The sequence below is a fragment of the Tetrao urogallus genome, assembly GCF_951394365.1.
Source record: "Tetrao urogallus genome assembly, chromosome: 15".
NCBI lineage: Eukaryota > Metazoa > Chordata > Aves > Galliformes > Phasianidae > Tetrao > Tetrao urogallus.
In genome coordinates this window covers 1,645,095-1,666,935 of record NC_136828.1, presented here as the reverse complement: position 1 = coordinate 1,666,935, position 21,841 = coordinate 1,645,095, and the positions used below count along the sequence as shown (strand labels likewise).

The 21,841-nt window shown below is 49.3% G+C and overlaps 3 protein-coding genes across 3 annotated transcripts; 2 read left to right on the top strand and 1 right to left on the bottom strand.

The window, feature by feature from the left end:
* Window positions 1-2,517: 2,517 nt before the first annotated feature.
* On the top strand, window positions 2,518-11,697 carry ALG1 (ALG1 chitobiosyldiphosphodolichol beta-mannosyltransferase; the record flags this gene model as incomplete). The annotated part of the gene is made up of 13 exons (XM_079542914.1): window positions 2,518-2,728; window positions 2,837-2,914; window positions 3,985-4,088; window positions 4,596-4,744; window positions 5,806-5,895; window positions 6,119-6,235; window positions 7,136-7,257; window positions 7,520-7,558; window positions 8,107-8,166; window positions 8,875-8,985; window positions 10,293-10,407; window positions 11,111-11,186; window positions 11,519-11,697. 13 exons carry the CDS (start codon window positions 2,518-2,520, stop codon window positions 11,651-11,653), a joined length of 1,407 nt encoding a protein of 468 aa, XP_079399040.1. The 3' UTR covers window positions 11,654-11,697.
* Window positions 11,698-14,188: 2,491 nt separating this feature from the next.
* On the bottom strand, window positions 14,189-18,962 carry EEF2KMT (eukaryotic elongation factor 2 lysine methyltransferase; the record flags this gene model as incomplete). The annotated part of the gene is made up of 8 exons (XM_079542783.1): window positions 14,189-14,289; window positions 14,883-15,029; window positions 15,932-16,227; window positions 17,197-17,330; window positions 18,328-18,429; window positions 18,542-18,622; window positions 18,742-18,813; window positions 18,885-18,962. The coding sequence occupies 8 exons, from the start codon at window positions 18,960-18,962 to the stop codon at window positions 14,189-14,191; spliced, it is 1,011 nt and encodes a 336-aa protein (XP_079398909.1).
* Window positions 18,963-19,145: 183 nt separating this feature from the next.
* NDUFB6 (NADH:ubiquinone oxidoreductase subunit B6) lies at window positions 19,146-21,375 on the top strand. Its single transcript, XM_079542988.1, has 4 exons — window positions 19,146-19,403; window positions 19,480-19,572; window positions 20,173-20,217; window positions 21,226-21,375. The coding sequence occupies exons 1-4, from the start codon at window positions 19,224-19,226 to the stop codon at window positions 21,289-21,291; spliced, it is 384 nt and encodes a 127-aa protein (XP_079399114.1). The 5' UTR covers window positions 19,146-19,223; the 3' UTR covers window positions 21,292-21,375.
* The last annotated feature ends 466 nt before the right edge of the window (window positions 21,376-21,841 follow it).

Sequence of the window (21,841 nt, the reverse complement as noted above, 5' to 3'; positions counted from 1 at the left end):
CAGCTTGGTGGCTGGAAGAATTTGAGCTTCAGAATTTGATCTTCCAAACAATCAGCAAGCATTTGGATGAGCCAGCCCTCTGGTTTTACAAGGACAGACACGTCCTGCTTGGGAAGCCGGCCCGGCGAAGGCAGAATAGCTCTGGCCGTGGGCCGCAGCACTCCACTGCCAGGCGCCGCTCCAACTCCTGGGCTGCATTTCCTCCTGGGCTCCCGCGCACGCTCTGGCTCTCCTGCAGCTTTCTGCAGGTTTTGTGGCTTCCTGCTGGGGAGCTCCTCACGTTCTGCAGCTGTGCCCCGACATCATTACTGCCACCTCTGGTTCCGCACCAAGAGATGCCTCAGAGTGCATCAGCCTGGACTTCCTGCTCCCATCAGCAGCTGCTCCCACGCCGACCTTCATTCACAGTGCGATCCCGGCCACTTGCAGCACGAGCTGCCCTGCAAGGCAGAGAAAGGAAACGTGGGATTAGCACAAACACGGAAGCCCAAGGCTGTGTCACCACCTCCTATTGCAGTCTTGGGGAGTCAGCTGCAACTGCAGCCTTTGTCTGAATAAAAACAGGCACCTCAAATTAAGTGGGACCTCTGAACTGAACAATTGCCACAATCAGAAATAGGCACTGAAGTCGCTCGCTGAGCTGTAGGTGGTTACCTCGGAATTCTTTTCTTTTGGGAAAATCTGGGTGTGGAGTTGAAGGATATTAGAAAAACAGAATCTGCTTCTCTGTAGGTGTAAGGATTGGAAGTCGGAGTCTGAGAAGAGAAGGTTTTGGACTCGTTGTAAGGCACAAAGCGATGGGATGATTTCCCATGCCTGCAGAAAGCCTGATGTGCTGTGCCACAGGCGGCTGAGTGAACCAAAAGCTGTGCTGCCCATTCAGAAGCACGTGGGGCACGGGCATGGAGCGGTTACACAGCGGCACGTGGGATGTGAACGTTCCTTGGGCACCTGTTCCCCAGCAGAAGGGAAATCCCTTTTCTGCCGTGCCGTATCCCTGCCGTCCTCAAGGGCTGTGGGAAGGCTGCAGAGGCTGTGCACAGGAGAGAGTAATTTCTCCTCGGTTGGTCTGGGATATGATGTGAGCTCTGGGAGCAAAGCACCGTAACGAATGTTGCTGCGTCCCAGTGCATCAGCTGCCTGCCTTGAAATTATTTTTGCTACCTGATGAAAGTGATACAAACAGAGCCAGGCTGCAGGCAAAGCTCTACAGTGCAGAAAAAGGAGCTTAAAGCCTGTGACACTTTTGAGGTGGGAGGGAATAACAAGTTTGAAGTGGTCTTTATCCAGCTGAAAGATTCAGTTTCCTCTCCTGTTTTCCTTGCCTTTTGTGTGCTGTCAAACTGTCTCAGGGACTGAGGCATATCCCTGAGGGTGCAGGCACCTAAACCTGCTTTCTTGCATTGGGGGTGTTGCATGGGAGTGGGAAATGATTCCTGTGAGCTGTCAGATTGTCCTGGACGGATGTATGAAAGTACTGCAGCAAGAAGAGCCACGTCATAACTCACGTGTAACTTGGTGCTGTTCTGTGGGACAGGATGCCTTCCCTTGCCAGTTTAACCACAGGTTCGCTGCTGTGGTCTCACAGAAAGCCTGACTGCCAGCTTCAGTGCCAGGAAATGTCTTGGGACTTTAAAGGTCAGCTAATGCACTCAGCACGCCAGTCCAACAGACCAAATCCAGATCTTCCTCCTCAGCTTCAATGCTGTTTTCTCATGGCTGCCATCAGAGGGGGGACCTTCTTGCTCATAGAGAGACGAAAGACATCTGCGATTGGAAGTAGTGTGCTGCAAGTGGTGGTGCACAGTGTTTTTGGGGAAAGTAGTGGGAAATCGTTTCTTAGAGCACTATTCTGGCAGGGGTGAGTGCATGTGCGGAGTGCTCAGGTGAGCAGACGGTCACAGCTGGGGGACGAAGGGCCAGGGGGGCGTGCAGGTTGGAAATGCAGGGCCGTGCAGAGGAAGGGCTGCATGTTTCTGCCTGCTCCGAGTCCTGAGCAGTCAATGCATTGAGCGTGTTGATCCATCTCCGTGGGATGGCGGTGCTGGGTTGGCACGCTGACAGGGCCAGGCAGGGTCCAGAGCTGTGAATGCTGGCAGGTAGGGACTGGGGAGAATGGGGAGAGGAAATCTGTGTGCAGAACCATTCCAGGATGGTGTAAAAGCTGTTGCCCAGGCAGTACACTTTCTGTAGGCAGTGCTGAAGATGGATCCGCCTTGCGATATCCTTGTTTGGATGTGTTTTGTGTGCAGGTGATGTTAATGGTGCTGCATTCCATCGCGCTTTGGTCAGTCTTGGACGCTGGCAGATCTGTGTGTGAGCGTGCGAAGGGCCTTGAGAGCACCGCGAGCTCGCTCTCTGGGTTTTCCTTCTCTCGTCATCGCTCAGTGTTTGTCACTCACACACGCAGCCTCCAAACGCCCTTCTTCTCGCGCTCGGGCACCGATCTCCCAATGAACGCCAGGAGCCGTCGTGGCCAGGCGGGAAGGGGGCGCTGTGCCCGGCCGGGCTCCCAAGATGGCGGCCGGCGGCGGCGCTCTGGCCGCGTCGGTGGCGCTGGTGGCGGCGGCGGCGGTGGCGGCGATGCTGTGGCGGCGGCGGGCGGTGCGCGGTGCGGGCCGGGTGTGCGTGGCGGTGCTGGGCGACCTGGGCCGCAGCCCGCGGATGCAGTACCACGCGTTATCGCTGGCCCGGCACGGACGCGGCGTGTCGCTGCTGGGATACTTCCGTGAGTGCGGGCGGGCGCCGAGGGATCCGCGCTGAGGCGGGCGGCGGGCGGGGCGCGGTGAGGCGAGGCCGGGGAGCCGCGGCTCTCAGCCTCCGTCCGCTCCCACAGAGACGAGGCCGCACCGCGACGTGCTGAGCAGCGGGGAGATCCGCGTCGTGCCCCTGTCGGAGCTGCGGTGCTCGCGAGGTGCGTGCGAGGCGGGGTGCGCGGGAGCTCCTTGCTGCGTGCGGCGCTGCGCTGCTGCCCGGAGCTGCGGGCGCCCGTCGCTGGGGGTGCGAATGGACACGGATGGGCTGTGGGCAGGTGGAGCCGGGTGAACGCGGTGAGGTTCGAGGCAGCAGAGTGCAGGGTTTGGCAGTGGGGCTGGAGGAATGCCGGGCATGGATACGGAGTGGGGGGAGCAGTGGTGGAGGGCAGCCCTGCAGAGAAGGAGCTGGGGGTCCTGATGGCTGAAAAGCCGAACGTGAGGCAGCAGTGTGTGATGACAGCTGGGAAAGCAAACGGGATCGTGGGCTGCATCAGCAGAGGGGTGGGCAGCAGGGACAGGGAGGTGACCGTCCCTCTCTGCTCTGCTCTTGTGAGGCCCCATCTGCAGCACTGCGTCCAGGGCTGGAGCCCCCAGGCCAAGCAAGACAGGGAGCTGTTGGAGAGGGTGCAGGGGAGCCACAGAGATGATCAGGGGCTGCAGCACCTCCACTACAAAGACAGGCTGAGGGAGCTGGGCTTGTTCAGCCTGGAGCAAAGAAGGCTGGGGGTGACCTCATTGCAGCCTGCAGTACCTAAAGGGAGCCTGCAGACAGGAGGGGAGTCAACTCTTGGAAAGGGTGGATAACAGCAGGACAAGGGGAAATGGTTTGAAGTTGAGGAAGGGCAGATTGAGGTTGGATGTCAGGGGAAGTTCTTTGCTATGAGAGTGGTGAGGTGCTGGAACAGCTGCCCAGAGAGGCTGTGGATGCCCCGTCCATCCGTGGAGGTGTTCAAGGCCAGGTTGGATGGAGCCCTGGGCAGCCTGGGCTGGTATGAAATGGGGAGGCTGGTGGCCCTGCATGTGGCAGGGGGTTGGAGATTCATGATCCTTGAGGTCCCTTCCAACCCAGGCCATTCTGTGATTCATAGGGATGGTGATTGTGTGGCCACAGGACTGTGCTGTCACCAAGGCCCGTTACTATAAAGTTTTCTGATAGCTGCTGCTTTCTGACATGTGTTGCTGTGCATGGAACCGTGGTCTTCCCATGGGATTTTCTGCCGTTTTGCAGTTGGGCCAAAGCTTTTGCAGTACGTTGTGAAAGTCATTGCACAGACCGTGCAGTTACTGTACACGATGCTGAGGATGGATCCGCCCTCCTATGTTCTCCTCCAGGTATGTCTGTGTGTGGGTAACGTTATTGGATTTGCATTGCAATGCATTTTTAGCAGCCTTGGACACTGGCCTTCTGTATCTGATAAATTCAGCAAGCTCTGTGTTCATTAAGATCCTTTAGTGGATTGTAATCTTCTCCTTTTATTTTCCCTTTCTCTCTGTTTGCTGTTCCTTTTGCCCTATTGCTATCTGCCAGCATAGGAGAAGGGGGAATGGTTTCAATCTGAAAGATGAGCAATGTAGATTAGATATTAGGGGAAAGCTGTTCACTGGAGGGCTGGTGTGGCCTTGGCACAGACTGCCCAGAGAAGTTGTGGATGCTCCATTTCTGGCAGGCTGGATGGGGCTCTGGGCACCTTGATGGGGTGTTTGCAGAGCTGCCTGGGGAAGGGCTGCTGAAACTCAGTCATCTCTGAAGTGTCTTCCAAGCCATTCTGTTACAGTTCTAGTTAGGTGTTTGTCACTTGACCTGAGTCTTAGAATATTTTCCTCTTTTTCATTAAACAGAATCCTCCTGGTTTGCCCAGTATAGCTGTTGCCTGGGTTGCCTGTCTTTTCTGGAGAAGCAAGCTGATAATTGATTGGCACAATTATGGATACACTATCATGAGTCTGAATCATGGAAGGAATCACCCACTAGTGCTCATTGCAAAATGGTTTGTACAGTAATTACTTCTGTTTATTGATTATGTCCCTTTGCAGTACTTGGAACACTTGGGAACTTGGGAAGTAGAGAGGAGAATATCATTAGGAAAGGTTTGTTTCCATGAACAAGTTCTGGATTTTGCTATGTTGAATTGTCATTTCAGTAAAAGTGTTCTCTCATATGCCTTTGTTAAAGACTTAGGAAGGTGTTGGTAGTTGGAATTCTGCAGAATACACTGAAGATTCTGTCTAGGTGCATTTCTTCAGTATCTATGTAGCTTGAAGGAATTAGATTGTTTTCTAAAGTAATTTGTGAGCAACTTCTACAGATTCCTTTCTTTCACTTTCTATTATATACTGTAAGACATTCAGCTTAAGGGTTAGGAAGTATTCTTGTACCTATGCAGGATAAAGTACAGAAAGCACGTTTTGTTCTAAGAAGAATAGACTGTAACAAAAAAAACACCCCAACTATTAATTAAATTGAGGAGATGGCACCCAGTACAATGCGTGTACAGCACAGTGCTGCCCTGTGAGCTACCAGAAAAAGGAAAATGAAGTCATCACAAACCTTTGTCTTTAGGTTGGTGTGTGAATGCTGCAAGAGCTGTAAGGTTTGCTGTGGTTTAAACGTGCTCCCGTTAGTTGAACCTGTTTGGTGAAGTAAGTGGAGTGCAGATGCAAGCTTGGATCTTGCTGCCATAACTCCATCTAGCGTAGTGTTTTCTATTTTAATTCCTTATTCTCTAACACTGCTTTCAACTCCAGTCCATCTTTGAAGGTCATTTTGTTTCTTGCTGAATCAACATGACTACTTCTTGGTAACAGCTTTAGAGGCTTTAGAGGGTTGTGTTCTTGGGCTTTAAAGGACGAGGAATCACACATATCCCTCTCATGAACTGATATCGCTGTACAAAGAGTAGATGTGTAATTGTTAATTAAGCTGAAAGTACTGGGAGCAGTTGAGATTCTTTTGGTCTTGTTTGGCTTTTAGTTAGCATCAGTGCTGGAGAGCAGTAACTGCGTGTGTTGGGGTCGCCTTGGCTCCTTACCAGGTTTTAATTTCTGTCAGGTACGAGAAGCTTTTTGGGCGTTTGTCTGACTGTAACCTGTGTGTCACTGATGCCATGAAGGAAGATCTGTGGGTGAACTGCAACATCAAGTGAGTTTAATCCTTGTAACATTCTGTGTGTGCTCAAAGCAGCGTGAAAGCCTGGTGAGCCTGGGTTCAGAGTAATGCTGGAGAAGCAACTCTTAGGGCAATTTTGTCTTGTTTTTATGGTTGTGTTTCATCTATTGAGTAGACTCCTAAGAAGGACATCCTTCATACGGGATTTTTTGTTGGACCTGATGTTCATTTAACTGGTGAATTTATTCCATTGCAGGGCCGTAACACTGTATGACAGGCCAGCTTCTTATTTTAAGGAAACACCATTAGAACTTCAGCACCAGTTGTACATGAAACTTGCCAAAGACTATGAAGCCTTTAAACCACAGCATGTGTAAGTAAAGTCTGCAGTTACAGTCCTTAACTGAATGGCACGAGGTTATGGCATTTGGTCACCAGAAATACCTTCAGATGGAGGCATAAGCTCCTGCATATCAACAGGTCTGGTCTTTGTATGCTTTTGGCCAGGAGCAGGTACTGTGCAAGTGCATTTAATTGCCATTGGAGAGGCCAGAATGCATGAAATCCCTGAACTGTGATAGCACGTGGCTTGGTGTGTAAACTAAGTGGGGTTGGTTGCTGTAAGTGTTGGCACTTAGGGAGGCTGTAACAATATCTGAAGTGTGAAAGTAGTTGTTTAACTCCTGCTGGACAAGTTGGCAATGATTGGATGCCACATTCATAGCCTTAATTTAGGAGTTGTCTTAATAATGAGCTCTCCATTCATTTAATATGGAGAGTTTTCAAGGTCTTGCTCTAAGCATTAAGCATTTTCTTTTGGTTATGTGCAGGATGTCCATTGAAATGGACAGCTTAACAGGCAGCTGCTATACCAAACTAACGCCTGAAATGAAGGGGGAATCCACAGTACACAGCAGCTTCCTTTTTGGCAATGCCACCCTTTGGCTGTGTGGGTTCTGACTTTAATTAAAGAAATGCATCGTTGGCTGTCACCTTTTAATTTGTATTTGAGACAGAGCTGGAAAGACAGTTGAGAAAGCTGCCTTAAGGAGAGCACAGCATGAGAATATGGGGATGTGCTTGTAGCAGTAGGAGAGGTTAACAGCAATCTCCTGCCATCAGGGACATCTCTGCAGTAATGTCTATTTCCAGAGGAGTTGTGTGGCAAATCTGAAACCGAGTGCTTGGAAATTTGTGCCTCTGAGGCACTGCATTTCCTCCTGTGTTTGGCTGTGTTTGTGTAGCCTGTATTCAGAAAGTTCTGTTTATGCAGTGCAGAGTCTGTCAGTTGGAGTGCTGAGAGGTCTGCCTTTACAGAAAGGGATGAGAAGAGTGGGGATGTGATGAAAAGCAGAGGACGGCCAGCTCTTCTCATCAGCAGCACCAGCTGGACAGGTTTGTAAACTGTTAATTTTTAATATATTGGCACTTTTTAATAAAAGAAAATCAGGTCTGTTTGTACTTCCCCACACTGGACACTTGCCATGCTGTATTTCCATCACAAGTTACAACAATATCTGGTTGTAGACTTTCAAAAACGAGCATAATTGCAGCAAATTTTTAACAGGAAAAGCATGTTCTGTACTTAAATCTTTGAGGTGTAATTGATTATGAATGCTGAAAATGAGGATGTTGCTAATAAGGCCCTTTCTTTCAGAGGATGAAGACTTTTCAGTCCTTCTGAAGGCATTGGAAGGTCAGTACTGAGGAGTGCCTCTCATCTGCACAAAGGTGCTTTTTTGCTGGATAGCTGGTGAGGGCTTTTTCTAAATTATACTGCCTCTGTATGCAAGTGAAAGTGCAGCTGTGTCTGATGGGTTGGCAGTGGTTTAAGAGTGGGAGCTGACATGAGAAATGAGGCATCTGAACTCAACTCAGGGTGGTGCTGTGGGGGAATTATACCTCTCCCTTGTAAATTGCAGTTTGTTTTCTGAGCTGTGTGCATACTTTCCACGGGCTGCTGATAATAGGAAGCACTACAGCTCTGGTTTCTAAATTCGTGTACTGAAATGGCCAATATGGCCTAGTCAGAAATGTTTCATGGTTAATGCTTTCTAAACATACTGTAATGCATTTCTATAGAGGTTTGTGGATTTAATGTGTGAAAACTCACAACTGTTTGGTAGACAAACGTTTATGAAGAAATTACTTGAAGTAGGAAGCTGAATTATTTGCACGTGGTGACCCTTCATGATCAGCCACCCATTTACTTGTCAGCTTTAAACAGATCTTTGTCTTCCCCAGATTATGAGCAGTATGTCAATGAGGGAGTCAAGCTTCCAGCTTTAGTGTGTGTGATAACAGGTAATGCTTCCTTCGTGTCATAGTTCTTTCTTTTTGCTTTCTGCTCATAGAGGAGTTCACTTTTGTACTCTTTGCTCTGATGTCCAAGGGAGAGCAGGCTGTGTTGTCTTTATGTGACTGGAAGTCAGAATGGTAGTTTACAGTTGGATTCTTACAGCAATGTAACCATGGTATGTTTTTAAAGAGGGGAGGCTCTCAGCTGCCTGTCTCACACAGCTGGGGGTTGCACCACGCTCAGCATTTAACCTTAGCATCCTCAACGTCGAGGTGCTGCAGCAAAAGCAGCAGGAAGGCTGATGTTTGGAATGTTTCAAGCAGAAAAGTTTTCTTCCTGCTGACAAAAGGACTTAAACAAAGTTTTGCCAAAAAAAAAAAAAGGTGGAATGAATGCAGTTTAGTTCCCTGCCTCACTAACAGCAGACTAAATCTTAGCGTGATTTTAGGAGCAGATTGTTCTGATCCTGATGGCTGTAAACAAGATGCACGTCAGCACTGGCTGGTAGTGATAGCAGGCTCTTTCCGTTTAGTGCCAGTTCCCCTTGCTTTCAGGAGGACTTCATCTCTTAGGTGTCTTTTGGGGGATGATGGTTGGTATATTTTGATGCCTCTCAGGGAGTTTGTCACCTGTACAGCAGCATGCACTGATTGCACCTGATTTTCAATCATCAAAAATCACTGCTTTTTTTTTTTTTTCCTTGCTTTAAAAAGGCAAAGGACCCCTAAAAGAGTACTACAATGGGCTGATAAAGAAACTGCACTTCAAACATATCCAGATCTGTACGCCGTGGCTGGAAGCTGAGGATTACCCAGTTTTACTTGGTAAACAGTGAATTATGATGTAGATTTGATGTGATGAAGTATGGAAAAACAAGTCAGCAGAGTCATAGTACCTGTGTTGCTATTACTGCCTGTTATTATTTTCCCCCCATTTTTCTAACTGTGCTGGAATACAGTGTGTGTTCATGTTCCAGTTCACTCTCTTAAGCAGGTCAGAAAAGACACCTCAGTTTTTGACTGAGCACCCAAAAGAAGCTGAAATTCTAAATAATGATGTTTTTGGAATGGTGTTCCCTTCATTCATGCTATTGCAGGCAGTGTGATAAGCTCAGTACAGTAGTCATAAAATCGTAGAATGGTTTGGGCTGAAAAGGACCACAGTTATGCAGCTCCAACCCCCTGCTGTGTGCAGGTCACCAACCAGCAGCCCAGGCTGCCCAGAGCCACATCCAGCCTGGCCTTGAATGCCTGCAGGGATGGGGCATCCACAGCCTCCTTGGGCAGCCTGTTCCAGTGCCTCACCACCCTCTGGGGGAAAAACTTCCTCCTCATATCCAACCTAAACCTCCCCCGTCTCAGTTTAAAACCATTCTCCCTTGTCCTGTCACCATCCACCCTCACAAACAGCCGTTCCCTCTCCTGTTTTTATGCTCCCTTCAAGTACTGAAAGGCCACAATGAAGTCTCCCTGGAGCTTTACCCCTTTCCAAGCTAAACAAGCCCAGTTCCCTCAACCTTTTCTCACAGGAGAGCTGCTCCAGCCCTGTGACCATCTCAGTGCCCTCCTCTGGACCCACTCAAAGCCCAGCTCCCTCAGCCTGTCTTTGCAGTGGAGGTGCTGCAGCCCCTGATCATCTCTGTGGCTCCCCTGCACCCTCTCCAACAGCTCTCTGCCTTTCTTGTCCTGGGGGCTCCAGCCCTGGACGAGGTGCTGCAGATGGGGCCTCACAAGCGCAGAGCAGAGAGGGACGGTCACCTCCCTGTCCCTGCTGCCCCCCCTTTTTCATGCAGCCCAGAACACAGCTGTCCTTCTGGGCTGCAGGCGCTCACTGCTGCCTCATGTCCAGCTCCTCATCCACCAGGACCCCCAAGTTCTCCTCCTCAGGGCTGCTCTCAAGGAGATCTTCCCCCAGTCTGTATCAGTACCTGGGGTTGCCCCAACCCAATGCAGCACCCTGTATACATGTACATATCCAAATTGATCTCGGGTTTCAGATCAATATCTCTTGCTCATATTCAGCTCACATCACCTCAAAAAAAAAACAACCCCATGTACATATGAGTAAGCAGTAAGAGCAGAAGAGCTGCTTCAGAGAATTTAAGGCCTTGTCTGCTTTGTTTGCTTTTTAGGGTCAGCAGACTTGGGTGTGTGTCTCCATAAATCATCTAGTGGTTTGGATTTGCCTATGAAGGTGGTAGACATGTTTGGCTGTTGCTTACCTGTGTGTGCAATATATTTTGAATGGTAAGAGTTTGCTTATTCTGCTACCAGGATTTAAAGGATCATATAAGCACTATTTTTACAAAGAGTTCAGCAGCTTCTGCATGTGTCAGTGAGATTCCAGTATTGTGCTTTAACAACCTCTGGTTATGATTCAAAAGGACAAACTTTAAATGTCAAAATCATTTTATTTAAGGGCAGCTAAAAATTAACGTCAGTTTCTACAAACTGTGGAGCATTTAATGCAACCACTTGCCTTGGAAATGAATAACCATCATCCTGTGTTGCTGTGTACTTCATTTAAAAGACAGTCAAAGCTTCATTCTGTGTAGACAGGTGTGTGTTGTGTGAAGAGGGGAATATATGCAGTAGTGCACAGTCCTTTGGGGGGAAAGTGCAGTTCTGACAGATAAATAGGTATTAATTGCAAGTATCTCGGGTACTGAGCATGGGCAGATTTTCCTTATGGATTAAAGTTGATTATTGCCCTCATTTTGACATGTGCAGATGGGTGGCACAGTGACTGAGGGCCCTTTTGCACTGTGCTGCAGTACAGTACTGCAGACAAGTTTAATGTAATCTCCAGTAACTGCCTCTGGTTCCATTTTGTCAGGAGTTCAGCCCCCTCCTGTGCTCTTCGTAGCAAAGATGCACAGTGCAACTTCTGCAATGTATGTCCCACTCACTTCTTTTTCTTCTGTTTTCTTTCTCTGACTTTTGTTCACAGTTTACCTGAACTTGTGAAACACAATGAAAACGGGCTGATATTCAGGGATTCAGATGAGCTTGCAGAACAGCTGAAGGTAAAGACATGAGAGATGATTCTTTCCTACTAGCTCTGACCACAGAAGCGTTTCTGCGTGAGCCACGTCATTCTTTGTGACCATCTGTGTATTTTGCATTCTCAGAGGGCACTGCTTTGCCTGCTGGGTCTTATTGGCCACATTTCTATTTGAGTAAAAATCTGAAGCTGTCAAGAACATACTAAATATTTCAATATTGAACCGTGTGGAGGATAAGACCAAAGATCTCCTTCTTACTGCAACACTGATGTCAAGGGTTAGCACTGGGGAAAGCTAGAATCAATCCACAATGGAATGCAATGGTATTTTTCTGTTATTTTTTTAACTTACAGATGCTTTTCTTGGAATTTCCCTCGCTGGAAGGCAAACTCCATGAGTTCAGGAAAAACCTTCGTGCATCCAAGCAACTGAGCTGGGATGAGAGTTGGGACCAGACTGTTCTTCCTTTACTTACCCAGACTGAATGACTTTTTTGGGGGGATGCTGTGTCAAAAAAGCTACCACACATATGCACCCCCAGGACTGCCTTAAGTGCTGAATAAACACTTGGTCTTGTTTCCAACTGTAATTTTTAGCTGATCAGACACAGCTCTTCCCTGACCACTGGAGCTTCTTGTGTGGGTAATAACAGTGCAGAAGGTGCAGCTGAGGTTCCTTGTTGTGTGTAAGCCTTTAGGGAAGGTGAGGGTCCTGTGCTGAAGAGGCTGATCCTTGCCATCTGCCTGCCTGTGTGACTGGGGATGGATCTCTAGAGCATGGGAAGCGTAGTGACTTGAGGAACTCAAGTGTCAATTCTGTTTAATGGGGCTGCCTGGAGGCTTCTTGTGGCTGAAGGTGTTTGAATACATGTATAAACTGCACCAGTTTTACCTCCTGTACAAGAAACACATTCCTGGTGATTTTATTCTGCAAGTGGGAAACTTCTATTTAATGTGAGTTTTTGTTTGGAATGATGGTACAGCATTTTTCTCTTTTTTCCTATGGTTAACATTCCTGGCTAGTCTTCCCCAGCCATGTACAGAATATCTGCTTGTATTTTTTTACATTGAGACAGAACTACTTAATTTCAGAGGGTTTTTTCCTCTTTTTTTTTTTTAATAGTGTATGCAAGGTACAGCATCCCAGCTGCTGCTATGGGACAGCTTTATTCAACACAGCTTTATTCAACACCGAGAGGAAAATACACCTTTCAGTGACTGCTGTGCCCACATACTGAAGTAAAGGTGCCCCTTTCCCTCGAGAAAGGAATGCATCTTATGTGTTATTTCAATAGAACAGAAAAGGAAAAGAGATTGAAGTATGAGGGATGTGATGACAGTGCACTTTCGGAGCAGTCCCCCTGGTGTAGCCTTCATGGTTTTTTTTCCCCTCCTTGTTCACATTCTCATGCAGACCCAGTGCTTACAGGATGCTTTCTCAAAACCATCTTTTCAAAACAGAAGGCAGCTGTTTAAGGAATAAACGTGCTTGGTTTTAGCATAGAGCTGCTGCCTGCTTGGCTCTCTTCAGAGCCCCTGGTTCAGCAGTGCTGTGTTGTTGCAATGGATTCTGCAGCAGTGTTTTTAAACCAGCTTACAGTTTAATATCATGTCATACCTGCTTTTGCCAAGCCAGGCAGTCATTTGCAAATGTGACCTTTCTCTTCCACCGTGGTACAGATTTGCAAGGAGTGATTTAGTTCCACTGGGGGAAGATGACCAAAAGTTGCTTCCTGTAGGGGTTTGGCAGCTTGACCAGCTCAAATGATCCATAGAGATTTATCTGTGATTGTTTTTTTTGCTCTGCTGTTTTCCAGCAAATTCCTGTCCCTGTCACAGCAGTCCCCTTTAGCCAGTGATGCACATGGAGGTAAACTAAGCATTTCTCTGTCGTACAGAGTGATGCTGGTGAAAGCTTGAGGTTTGTCTCCCTGTAATAAGTTTGGTTAGATCCAATATGAGCCATCTAGCCTTACAGAACTTAGTGACACGAGGGCTTTTGTAGCAGGGAAGATAAAAGAAGCTGCTGCATCTAGTGCAGCGGGGCTTCATGAGGGCTTCTGGTGTGCATTAACTCCAATTCTTCCTTCTCAGGGAGAAGCAGCTAAAATAAAAATAAAGTCTGGTCAGGTTACTTCTGTATGTCCAGCTTAATTCCAGCAGTCGTGGGCTTCTTCAGCTCAAATGTTTCTTCAATTACCTGTCATTTGTCTTCTCTCAATTACTGCAGAAGGAGGAACTGAATGTATTTCTTCATTTCCTTAAAGTAGCTTCTAAAACAACGTCTAGAAACGCAGGTTAATGGAGGAGAAAATCACCTGTTCAGTTCTGCTTCAGGATTAACACTGCCCAGTGGCAAACTGGCAGTGGATTATGTGAACTTTCAAAGCAGGTAAGCTAAATTCTTCATCTTGCAAAAGGGACAGGGAAATGGTGAGAGGAATGCAAATCGAGCTGTGATTGTTGTCAGCACTGCAGAGCAGAGGTGTTCCTGCAGCATCAAGTGATCCTGTGACACTGCACAGCCTGCAGGCATTACTCATGTTGTTCTGGGGTGGCACACGTTGCCATTTTGCAAATATGCAGACCTACAAAAAAAGCTGACATCAATTACAGCTGGTCTTAGTATTAAAAACGTTTATTATAAAACACTGCTCTGCTCCTTTGTCAGTATGAGACGCACACCTGCAGGAGCACGGGGTGAGTCTGTGTCGTTGACAAATCAAAACTGCATTTGAATAATTGAATTCAGCTCTACAGAATCAAAGTGCATCACAATTAGGGTGCTTTTCTGTACAGCTTGTGCTGCACAGATGCTTATAGGCGCAGCTGCTCGCTCGCACGCATGCTGGCAACTGCAGGAAGAAACATCGCTCATCTTGACAGCAGCTGGTGCATATGAGGTACGTGCAGAAGGGGGTTCTTGGTGCATGCCTCTCAGAGGCTTCCAGAATGTAAGACAGTCTTGGAGCAAGGATAAGATAGCTCCTGCTGCTCTGAAGTCCTGTGCTGTATTTACCAAATCTATACCAATAGTTGCAGGACAGTCACGTTGGGCTGGGTGTCATGGAGAAAAATATTACTGCTGTGGGCTGGAATAATCTGCCATCTGATCCCAGCTTTATCTGCAAAGAGAAACGTTGGAATCATCTTTCTGCTTAATGAAATAGAGAGTAAAAGTTGCAGGTCCAGTTCTGTACAAAGAGATCTGTGCATGCTGCAAGGAATGCAGCAGTGTTACTTCGTTAATCAGAGCACTGCTGTGGTCCAGCTGTACTGCTGGAAGGCTGCAGAAGACAGGCCTTTGAAGTCCTGCATCCCTTGCCTTTACTTATATCTCTTCTTAACCCTCAAAGAACAGCTACAAGTTGCAGGCCACATCTAAACCTTTTCACAGTTACAGCGTAGGTTTTTTCCTGTTCTAGGCTTAACCCTTATGATCTTTCCTATTAGCACCAAACTTGTGACGTGTCTCAAATTGATGCTGTAACAACTGAGAGTGGTGACAGGATGCAGCAAAAGGCTGAGATGTCTGAATTTCCTGAGCAAACCCATGCAGGAGGGTCACTGCTCTCAGGCAGAACTCCCCTGAATCCAAGGATCCCATTACTGGACAACACCCATAGCAAAAAGGAAACGTTCCCATTCATCTCCACTGCAGATTAAGTAATTGGGAGAGGCCAAATCTATTGGTACAGTGAATGAAAAAGGCACCTACCGAGTTCAGCCTGGAACACGTGGTAAGTGTCTGCGTTACGGACAGTCAAAGCAACATAGATCTCAGGTTTTCTATCTGCTCTTGAAGTGGAGAACTTCTGTAGCACGCCAATAAGGGCTAAGGTTACCTCTGGATCATACACCACATCTGCATGGGGAAGAAAGGGAAATACTCAGTATTTATTAGGAACTGAGCAGAAAGCAAACTGCAGAATATAAAAGATCAAATGTTCACCTGAAGGAGGAAGGATAAGTACTTCTAACTGAGAGATCAGAAACTTCCAGGAAGAGATTTTAGGAGATGCACAGTTTTCTATGATGAGCAAATTCAAGAAAACAGCTGCTTTCAATGTTATCCCTCATGAGAATGCTGAGGTTCCTATTTAAAATCATGAGGGTCTTAAAACTGGCAGATTTATCAACTGTTTCTGGACTGATAAAAATACAGAAAGAAAAAATAATTTGCTCTTTAGTGGTATGTAAACAGCTGCTGAATAGGTGAAACAAAACAACATGGTGCAAGGAGCTGGGAGGCATTTCTCCAGGTCCTGTAACTGAGGCTGTCTGAGCCCTGTACACAAATCATCACACAATCACAGAATGCCCTGGGTTGCAAAGGAGCACAATGCTCACCCAGCTCCAACCCCCTGCTGTGTGCAGGTCGCCAACCAGCAGCCCAGGCTGCCCAGAGCCACATCCAGCCTGGCCTTGAATGCCTGCAGGGCTGGGGCATCCACAGCCTCCTTGGGCAACCTGTGCCAGTGCCTCACCACCTCTGGGGGAAAAACTTCTTCCTCATATCCAACCTAAACCTGCCCTGTCTCAGTTTCAAACCATTCCCCCTTGTCCTGTCACCATCCACCCTCACAAACAGCCGTTCCCCCTCCTGTTTTTATGCTCCCTTCAAGTACTGGAAGGCCACAACGAGGTTTCCCCGGAGCCTTCTCTTCTACAAGCCACACCAACACAAATATCTTTGTGTTCATTTCTGTTACCCGCTTTTTCCTGCATGATGCTGCAAAGCCAGCCATAAGCAGAAGGGAGAGGTACCTGCTGCAATGACGACATCTGCGTGCAGAGCCAGCAGTTGCTGTTCTGTTACTGAACCCCAGTCGAGCTCTGCAACAAGGAGTTTGGGCTGCTGATGTTCCTGCCCTTCTGCCTCCTGCCCTTGGGCTGCATTCGTAGTTTCAGGCTCCAGGGTAAAGCCATTCAAACGGATGTTTTCTGTCAGCTGTTTGAGGACGCTGTGGTGGCAGTCGCTGAACACGTACGTCTTGGGATTGCAGGTTTTGCAGATCACAAGTCCAGTGAAGCCGACTCCACTTCCTAATTCCAAGACTGTCCTAAAGGTTAATGGTGTAAAATAAGTATTGATGAGGACTCTGTCATTTAGTTGTGTAATCAGAATATTCCAAGTGTATCTAAAGGTAAATTCAGCTACAGATTATCTCAATTTTTGAGCAAATCCTCTACAGTCTAACGCGTGTTTCAAGTAACTGGTGAAGTTGGCAACAAGATACAGTTATAAGAATTAATCACTGGAATTATTAATTCCATCACGGGGGTGAGAATCGTTCCACCTATTTCTGGACTTCTGGAGCAGTTTTCTGTATCTGAACTGGGTGTCCACTTCTTTTCTTAGGGCAGAGAAGCAGATGTTTCTAAAGCACAGTTCTTTTCTTCTTTTCTTTAGAAAGGAAGTTCTTTCTTTCTAATTAATTTCAATTAACTTGAAATTAATATAGCTGAAGCTGTGCCCAGAAGTGCCCATTCCTTTCTGGTGCTTAAATACAAAGCAAATTTCAGTATCTACAGGAGGGCTATAAGAAAGAAAGGGACAGATTCTTTAGCAGGATCTGTTGTGATAGGACGGAGGGAAATGGTTTCAAACTAAAAGAGGGGACATTTAGACTGGATATCAGAAAAAGAACTTATTTAACATTGCAGTAGTGAGGCTCTGGCACAGGTTGCTGTATATGCCACATCCCTGGATCACCTGGAGCTGTCCATGGGGCCCTGGGCAGCCTGAGCTGTGGCTGACAGCCCACACCATGGGCTGAGGATGGAGGGCTGTAAGGCTCCTTCCGGCCCAACCGTGCTGGGATTCTGTTGTAAGTTACTGGTTAGACAGCATGCAAGCTGAAATTCAACAGCCTACAGCACAGAGCAGATTAAATAGGTGCTATAATGGTTTTCATCTTAAAGCCTGTTTTAAAGTAATACAAAGTCATCTCTTGAACTGTTGCAGGACAGGAGGAAAGCAGTTGTTATCTGGCACCAAATCCCAGTTCTGTCCATGATGCTGTTGTTACCTGTTAGTGAAAACCTTGGGGTTCTCCATTGCCCACTCAGCGAGATGCAGAGCAGCATCCCATGTGATGAGCCCTGTGGTTCCCTGCGAGATAATGGCCACACTCTCAGAAAGGGTCACGGCTTCTCCTGAGGGCTGGAGGTCACATGTGGGGGAGAGAGATGTCAGCAAAGGCACCGTGCGGCAGCTCACAGCAGTACTGCAGCCTGGAAAAGAGGGCTGGAAGCACTCTGGGTTTTTGGAGGTGTTGAACACTTTGACTCATAGAATCACACTCAATCACAGAATGGCCTGGGTTGGAAGGGACCTCAAGGATCACGAATCTCCAACCCACCACCACACGCAGGGCCACCAACCTCCACATTTCACACCAGCCCAGGCTGCCCAGGGCCCCATCCAACCTGGCCTTGAACACCTCCAGGGATGGACGGGGCATCACAGCCTCTCTGGGCAGCTGTTCCAGCACCTCACCACTCTCATAGCAAAGAACTTCCCCTGACATCCAACCTCAATCTGCCCTTCATCAACTTCAAACCATTTCCCCTTGTCCTGCTGTTATCCACCCTTTTCAGGAGTTGACTCCCCTCCTGTCTGCAGGCTCCCTTTAGGTACTGCAGGCTGCACTGAGGTCACCCCCAGCCTTCTTTGCTCCAGGCTGAACAAGCCCAGCTCCCTCAGCCTGTCTTTGCAGTGGAGGTGCTGCAGCCCCTGATCATCTCTGTGGCTCCCCTGCACCCTCTCCAACAGCTCCCTGTCTTGCTTGGCCTGGGGGCTCCAGCCCTGGACGCAGTGCTGCAGATGGGGCCTCACAAGAGCAGAGCAGAGAGGGACGGTCACCTCCCTGTCCCTGCTGCCCACCCCTCTGCTGATGCAGCCCACGATCCCGTTTGCTTTCCCAGCTGTCATCACACACTGCTGCCTCACGTTCGGCTTTTCAGCCATCAGGACCCCCAGCTCCTTCTCTGCAGGGCTGCCCTCCACCACTGCTCCTCCCACTCTGTATCCAGGCCCGGCATTCCTCCAGCACAGGAGACCTTCAGAGGTCACCTGGCCCAACTCCCCTGCACTGAACAGGTGCTTACTTTAGATGATTAAAAGTGATTTGTAATGAAGCAGTATCGTTGGTGTTTACCAGTAAGTAGCTTTTGTAGCAGCGAGTGGATTCTTCCTCATTTAAGATAGGTGCCAACGCATCATACAGCTCATCCAGGGGGTCGGCCGCCGTGGATTCGTGCTGTGAAAAGAGAACAGAGTTTCAAACCGTGGCCCAAAGCACAAAACACAGCTAAATACCCAATTAACGAGATGAAGCACGGAGCTGCGCGCAGTCCCGAGAGCAGCGCTACCTTCTTAATGAGCTCGGTGAGGAAACGGCGTCTGTAGGAGGCGGGCGGGGGAAACCGCACACAGAGCGGGTGGAGAACGGTCTGAAACGAGAGAGCTGCCATTGAGCCGCGGTGGGTCTGTGAAATGCCGATGGCTCCTTGCTGTACTCGAAGGCACCCGGCTGTATTTTCCTTGGTGTGCGCGGTCCTTTGTGCCGTACCTGGTGCAGGATGTCTAAGAGCAGGGAGGACTGGGAGCGCTGCGGGGCGGCCGTCAGCTGCTGCTCCAGTTCCTAAAGCACAACGAGAGCGGAGCTGAAGCGGAGCGGCCGAGCCCCGCAGCCCGCGACCCGGCCCAGCTCACCGCCCAGGGCATGCCGCGGAGCCGCCGCACCGCCAGGAAGCGCCGCTGGAAGAGCAGCCCAAGCTCCGGCCCCGCCATCCGCCCGAGGTCGCCGTGGCCCGGCTCCGCTGCCGGCAAAGGGGAGCGGCGAGAAGGAGCAGCACCGCCACCCGGAACGGGGACTCGAACCCACGGCCCTGACACTCCCCGCGCCTGCGGCTGCGGCCCCAACCACGCGGAGCTCCACTTCCGGCGCGGCGCGATGACGTCAGTGTCGCGCGCCGTCGCTAAGGACACGGTGCCCGCTGCGCAGCTCCGCGCCGGGGCGGAGGCCGGGTTGGGGTGGGGTCCAGCAGCGCCATGGGCGGTTACACCGAGGACGAGAAGCTGCGGTTGCAGCAGCTCCGCGCCCTGCGGCGCCGCTGGCTGCGAGACCAGGAGCTGAGCGAGCGGGAACCCGTGCTGCCGGAGCGGCGGCTGGGGCCCATAGCCGCCTTCTGGGAGCGCTTCCTGCAGCCCGGCGGCCTCTGGCGGCAGAAGGTGAGCGGGGCTGGGCGTCCGGCCCCGAGCCCCGGCCCCGAGCCCCGGCCCTGAGCCCCGTTCTGCTGTCCCGCAGGTGTTCAACGCCTACCAGACCAGCGGCTTCGTCTTGGTGCGGGTGCTGATCCCTGCCTGGCTCCTCCACTACTACGTGAAGTACCACGTCTCGGTGTGTGGACCGCGGGGCTGGGGAGACCTCGGCAGTGCCTCAAGGGGGCTTTTGAGCAGGAGCGGGAGGGGGTTTTTGCACGGGCAGATAATGATGGGACGAGAGGGAATGGCTTTAAATTATAAGAGGGGGAATTTAGGTCGGCTGTCAGGGGGAAATTCTTTACCCACAGGGCAGTGAGGTGCTGGCACTGCTGGCTAAAGCTGGGGGTGCCCATCCCTGGAGGTGCCAATGGCTGTGGATGGGCCCTGGGCTGAGCTGGGGGAGGGCAGCCTGCCCACAGCACGGAACCAAATGGGCTTCTGACCCAACCGTGCTGTAATTCTGTTATTGTCACTGATCCTGGGAGATGCTGGGACAGCTGGGCTGCAGCTGTTGGTGTGGGAGGGAAGCATGCACTGACCTAATGCTGGGATAAAGCTCCCGTTCCTATGGCTTTTCTGGCTGGTATTTTTTTAACGAGTAAGAAGGACCCCGAGTAGTGAGCTTTACATTTAATGGTGCATGTTTTAGAAGGGTTGCGCTCTCTGCTTTGGGAATTCTTTATCCTCCATCTGGGTGATGTTCCTTTTTTTTTTTTCTCCTCCTCTGTGCTTTCAGAAAAAGCCGTATGGTATCTCTGTGTCCAATCCAGCAATATTCCCAGTAAGTCCATTCATACCATCTTCTAGCTTTGTTAAACAGTAGCAGGGGAAGGATGGCTTCAGAAGTGGGGGTTGGTGCAGCAGCTGTGCAGGGAGGATTTCTGGAAGGAGGCACAACAAGGCACAACACAAGGCAGCTCATCCTGGAGCAGCACAGCACAGTGGGTACAGTGTTTGTTGAGCCCTTAGAGTAGACAGTGCTGATTTCTTTATCACCTTCCTTGTCACTGCAGACTTGTAAGTATTTGGGCTGACAGCCCAGCCCCCTCTGAGCAGCAAACACCATCATCCCCTCCCAGGGCTCTGATAGTGCCTGTAGTGGGTTCTGTTGCTTGAGGGGCACGCAGAGACCACGGGGGGCTCACTGAAGCTTTCTTGTTTGGTTCTCACTTGGGACAGTGGACGGCATCTGTCAGACTGTTTGGTCTGTACTGCTTTCCAGTTGCTAGCTGATGGCGTAGCGAGTTGGCGAGCAAATATTCTCAAATAAAAGTTACACCCCTAACAACCTCATAGCAACGTACTGAAGGTCAGGCTGTGAGATGCTGACTTCAGCCTGATCACTGGAGCTAGGTCAGCTCAGCAGGCCAAGGCAGTGCCTGCAGCTTGAGCGAGCCGAGCTCAGGCATTGGGTTGATTTTGCTGAGGTTGTGGAGCTCTCCACATTCAGCTGGATTTTGGGTTAGAGACTGCGTAGAGATGAGCAGCAGTGGTGCTGTGTCGGAGGTGGTTTTGCAGAGCTACAAATCCAGTGTACGTTTTTAAAGCAATATTCACTTTAAGTGCTCGGCTGCTTTTCTGTGGCGTCAAAAGGGTGAAGAGTGCAGATTTCACAAAATCTGGCTGTGGTTTTATGGCAGCGTCTTGAGAAGTGTTGAGGAAATTACACCGTTCAGAATAAATTGAGTTCTTGTTTAGAAGTGGGACAGCGCAGATTTACAGAGTGTGCTGCGTAAAGGAGTCAATTGTGTGCAGGAGAAAACCTCACCATGTTCTCTCATCCCACCAGGGGGACAGAATTTTAGAGACGGGAGAAATTGTTCCACCTCTGGCAGACGAACCTGAGCACCACTGACAGCTGAGAGCTGATGTCCTTCAGCAAAGAAGGCAAGAGCTGCAGCCACCTGTGTTCTCTCTTCTATAAAAGAGTCTTTGTTCTGCATCACCTCATCTTTTCTGTCATTTACTTTCTCCTTGGTCCAAACTCTCCCAGTCGATACTTACATGGGAGTTTCCCTTGCTTTCATTGAGATTTAGTGCTAAGACCTCATGATTTTTTTTCCCCCCCTCCCCATCCCTTTTTTTATCTGACTGTCGAGCAGTGTGGCTTTACAGTAATGGTAGAGACAGTGCAGATTGCTGGGAATTGGGCAACAGTCTGCTCAGAGGAGGGCTGTCATGGCAAGCTCCTGCACACAACAGCTGTCCTCTACCAGACGGCCCAGCAAGCTCTCTTCTGCTGACTTCTGGTATTTACAGTGAAAATTAAGCTTCCACCTGTGTCATCCCATGTCCCAGCCAACAGAGGGGAGCAGAGACAGCACCATTGCATAGTGGTGCCATCCTCCCCATCCCGTGTGAATCGGTGTGATGTGAGTTTAGACACAGAATCCAGCTGGGAAGGA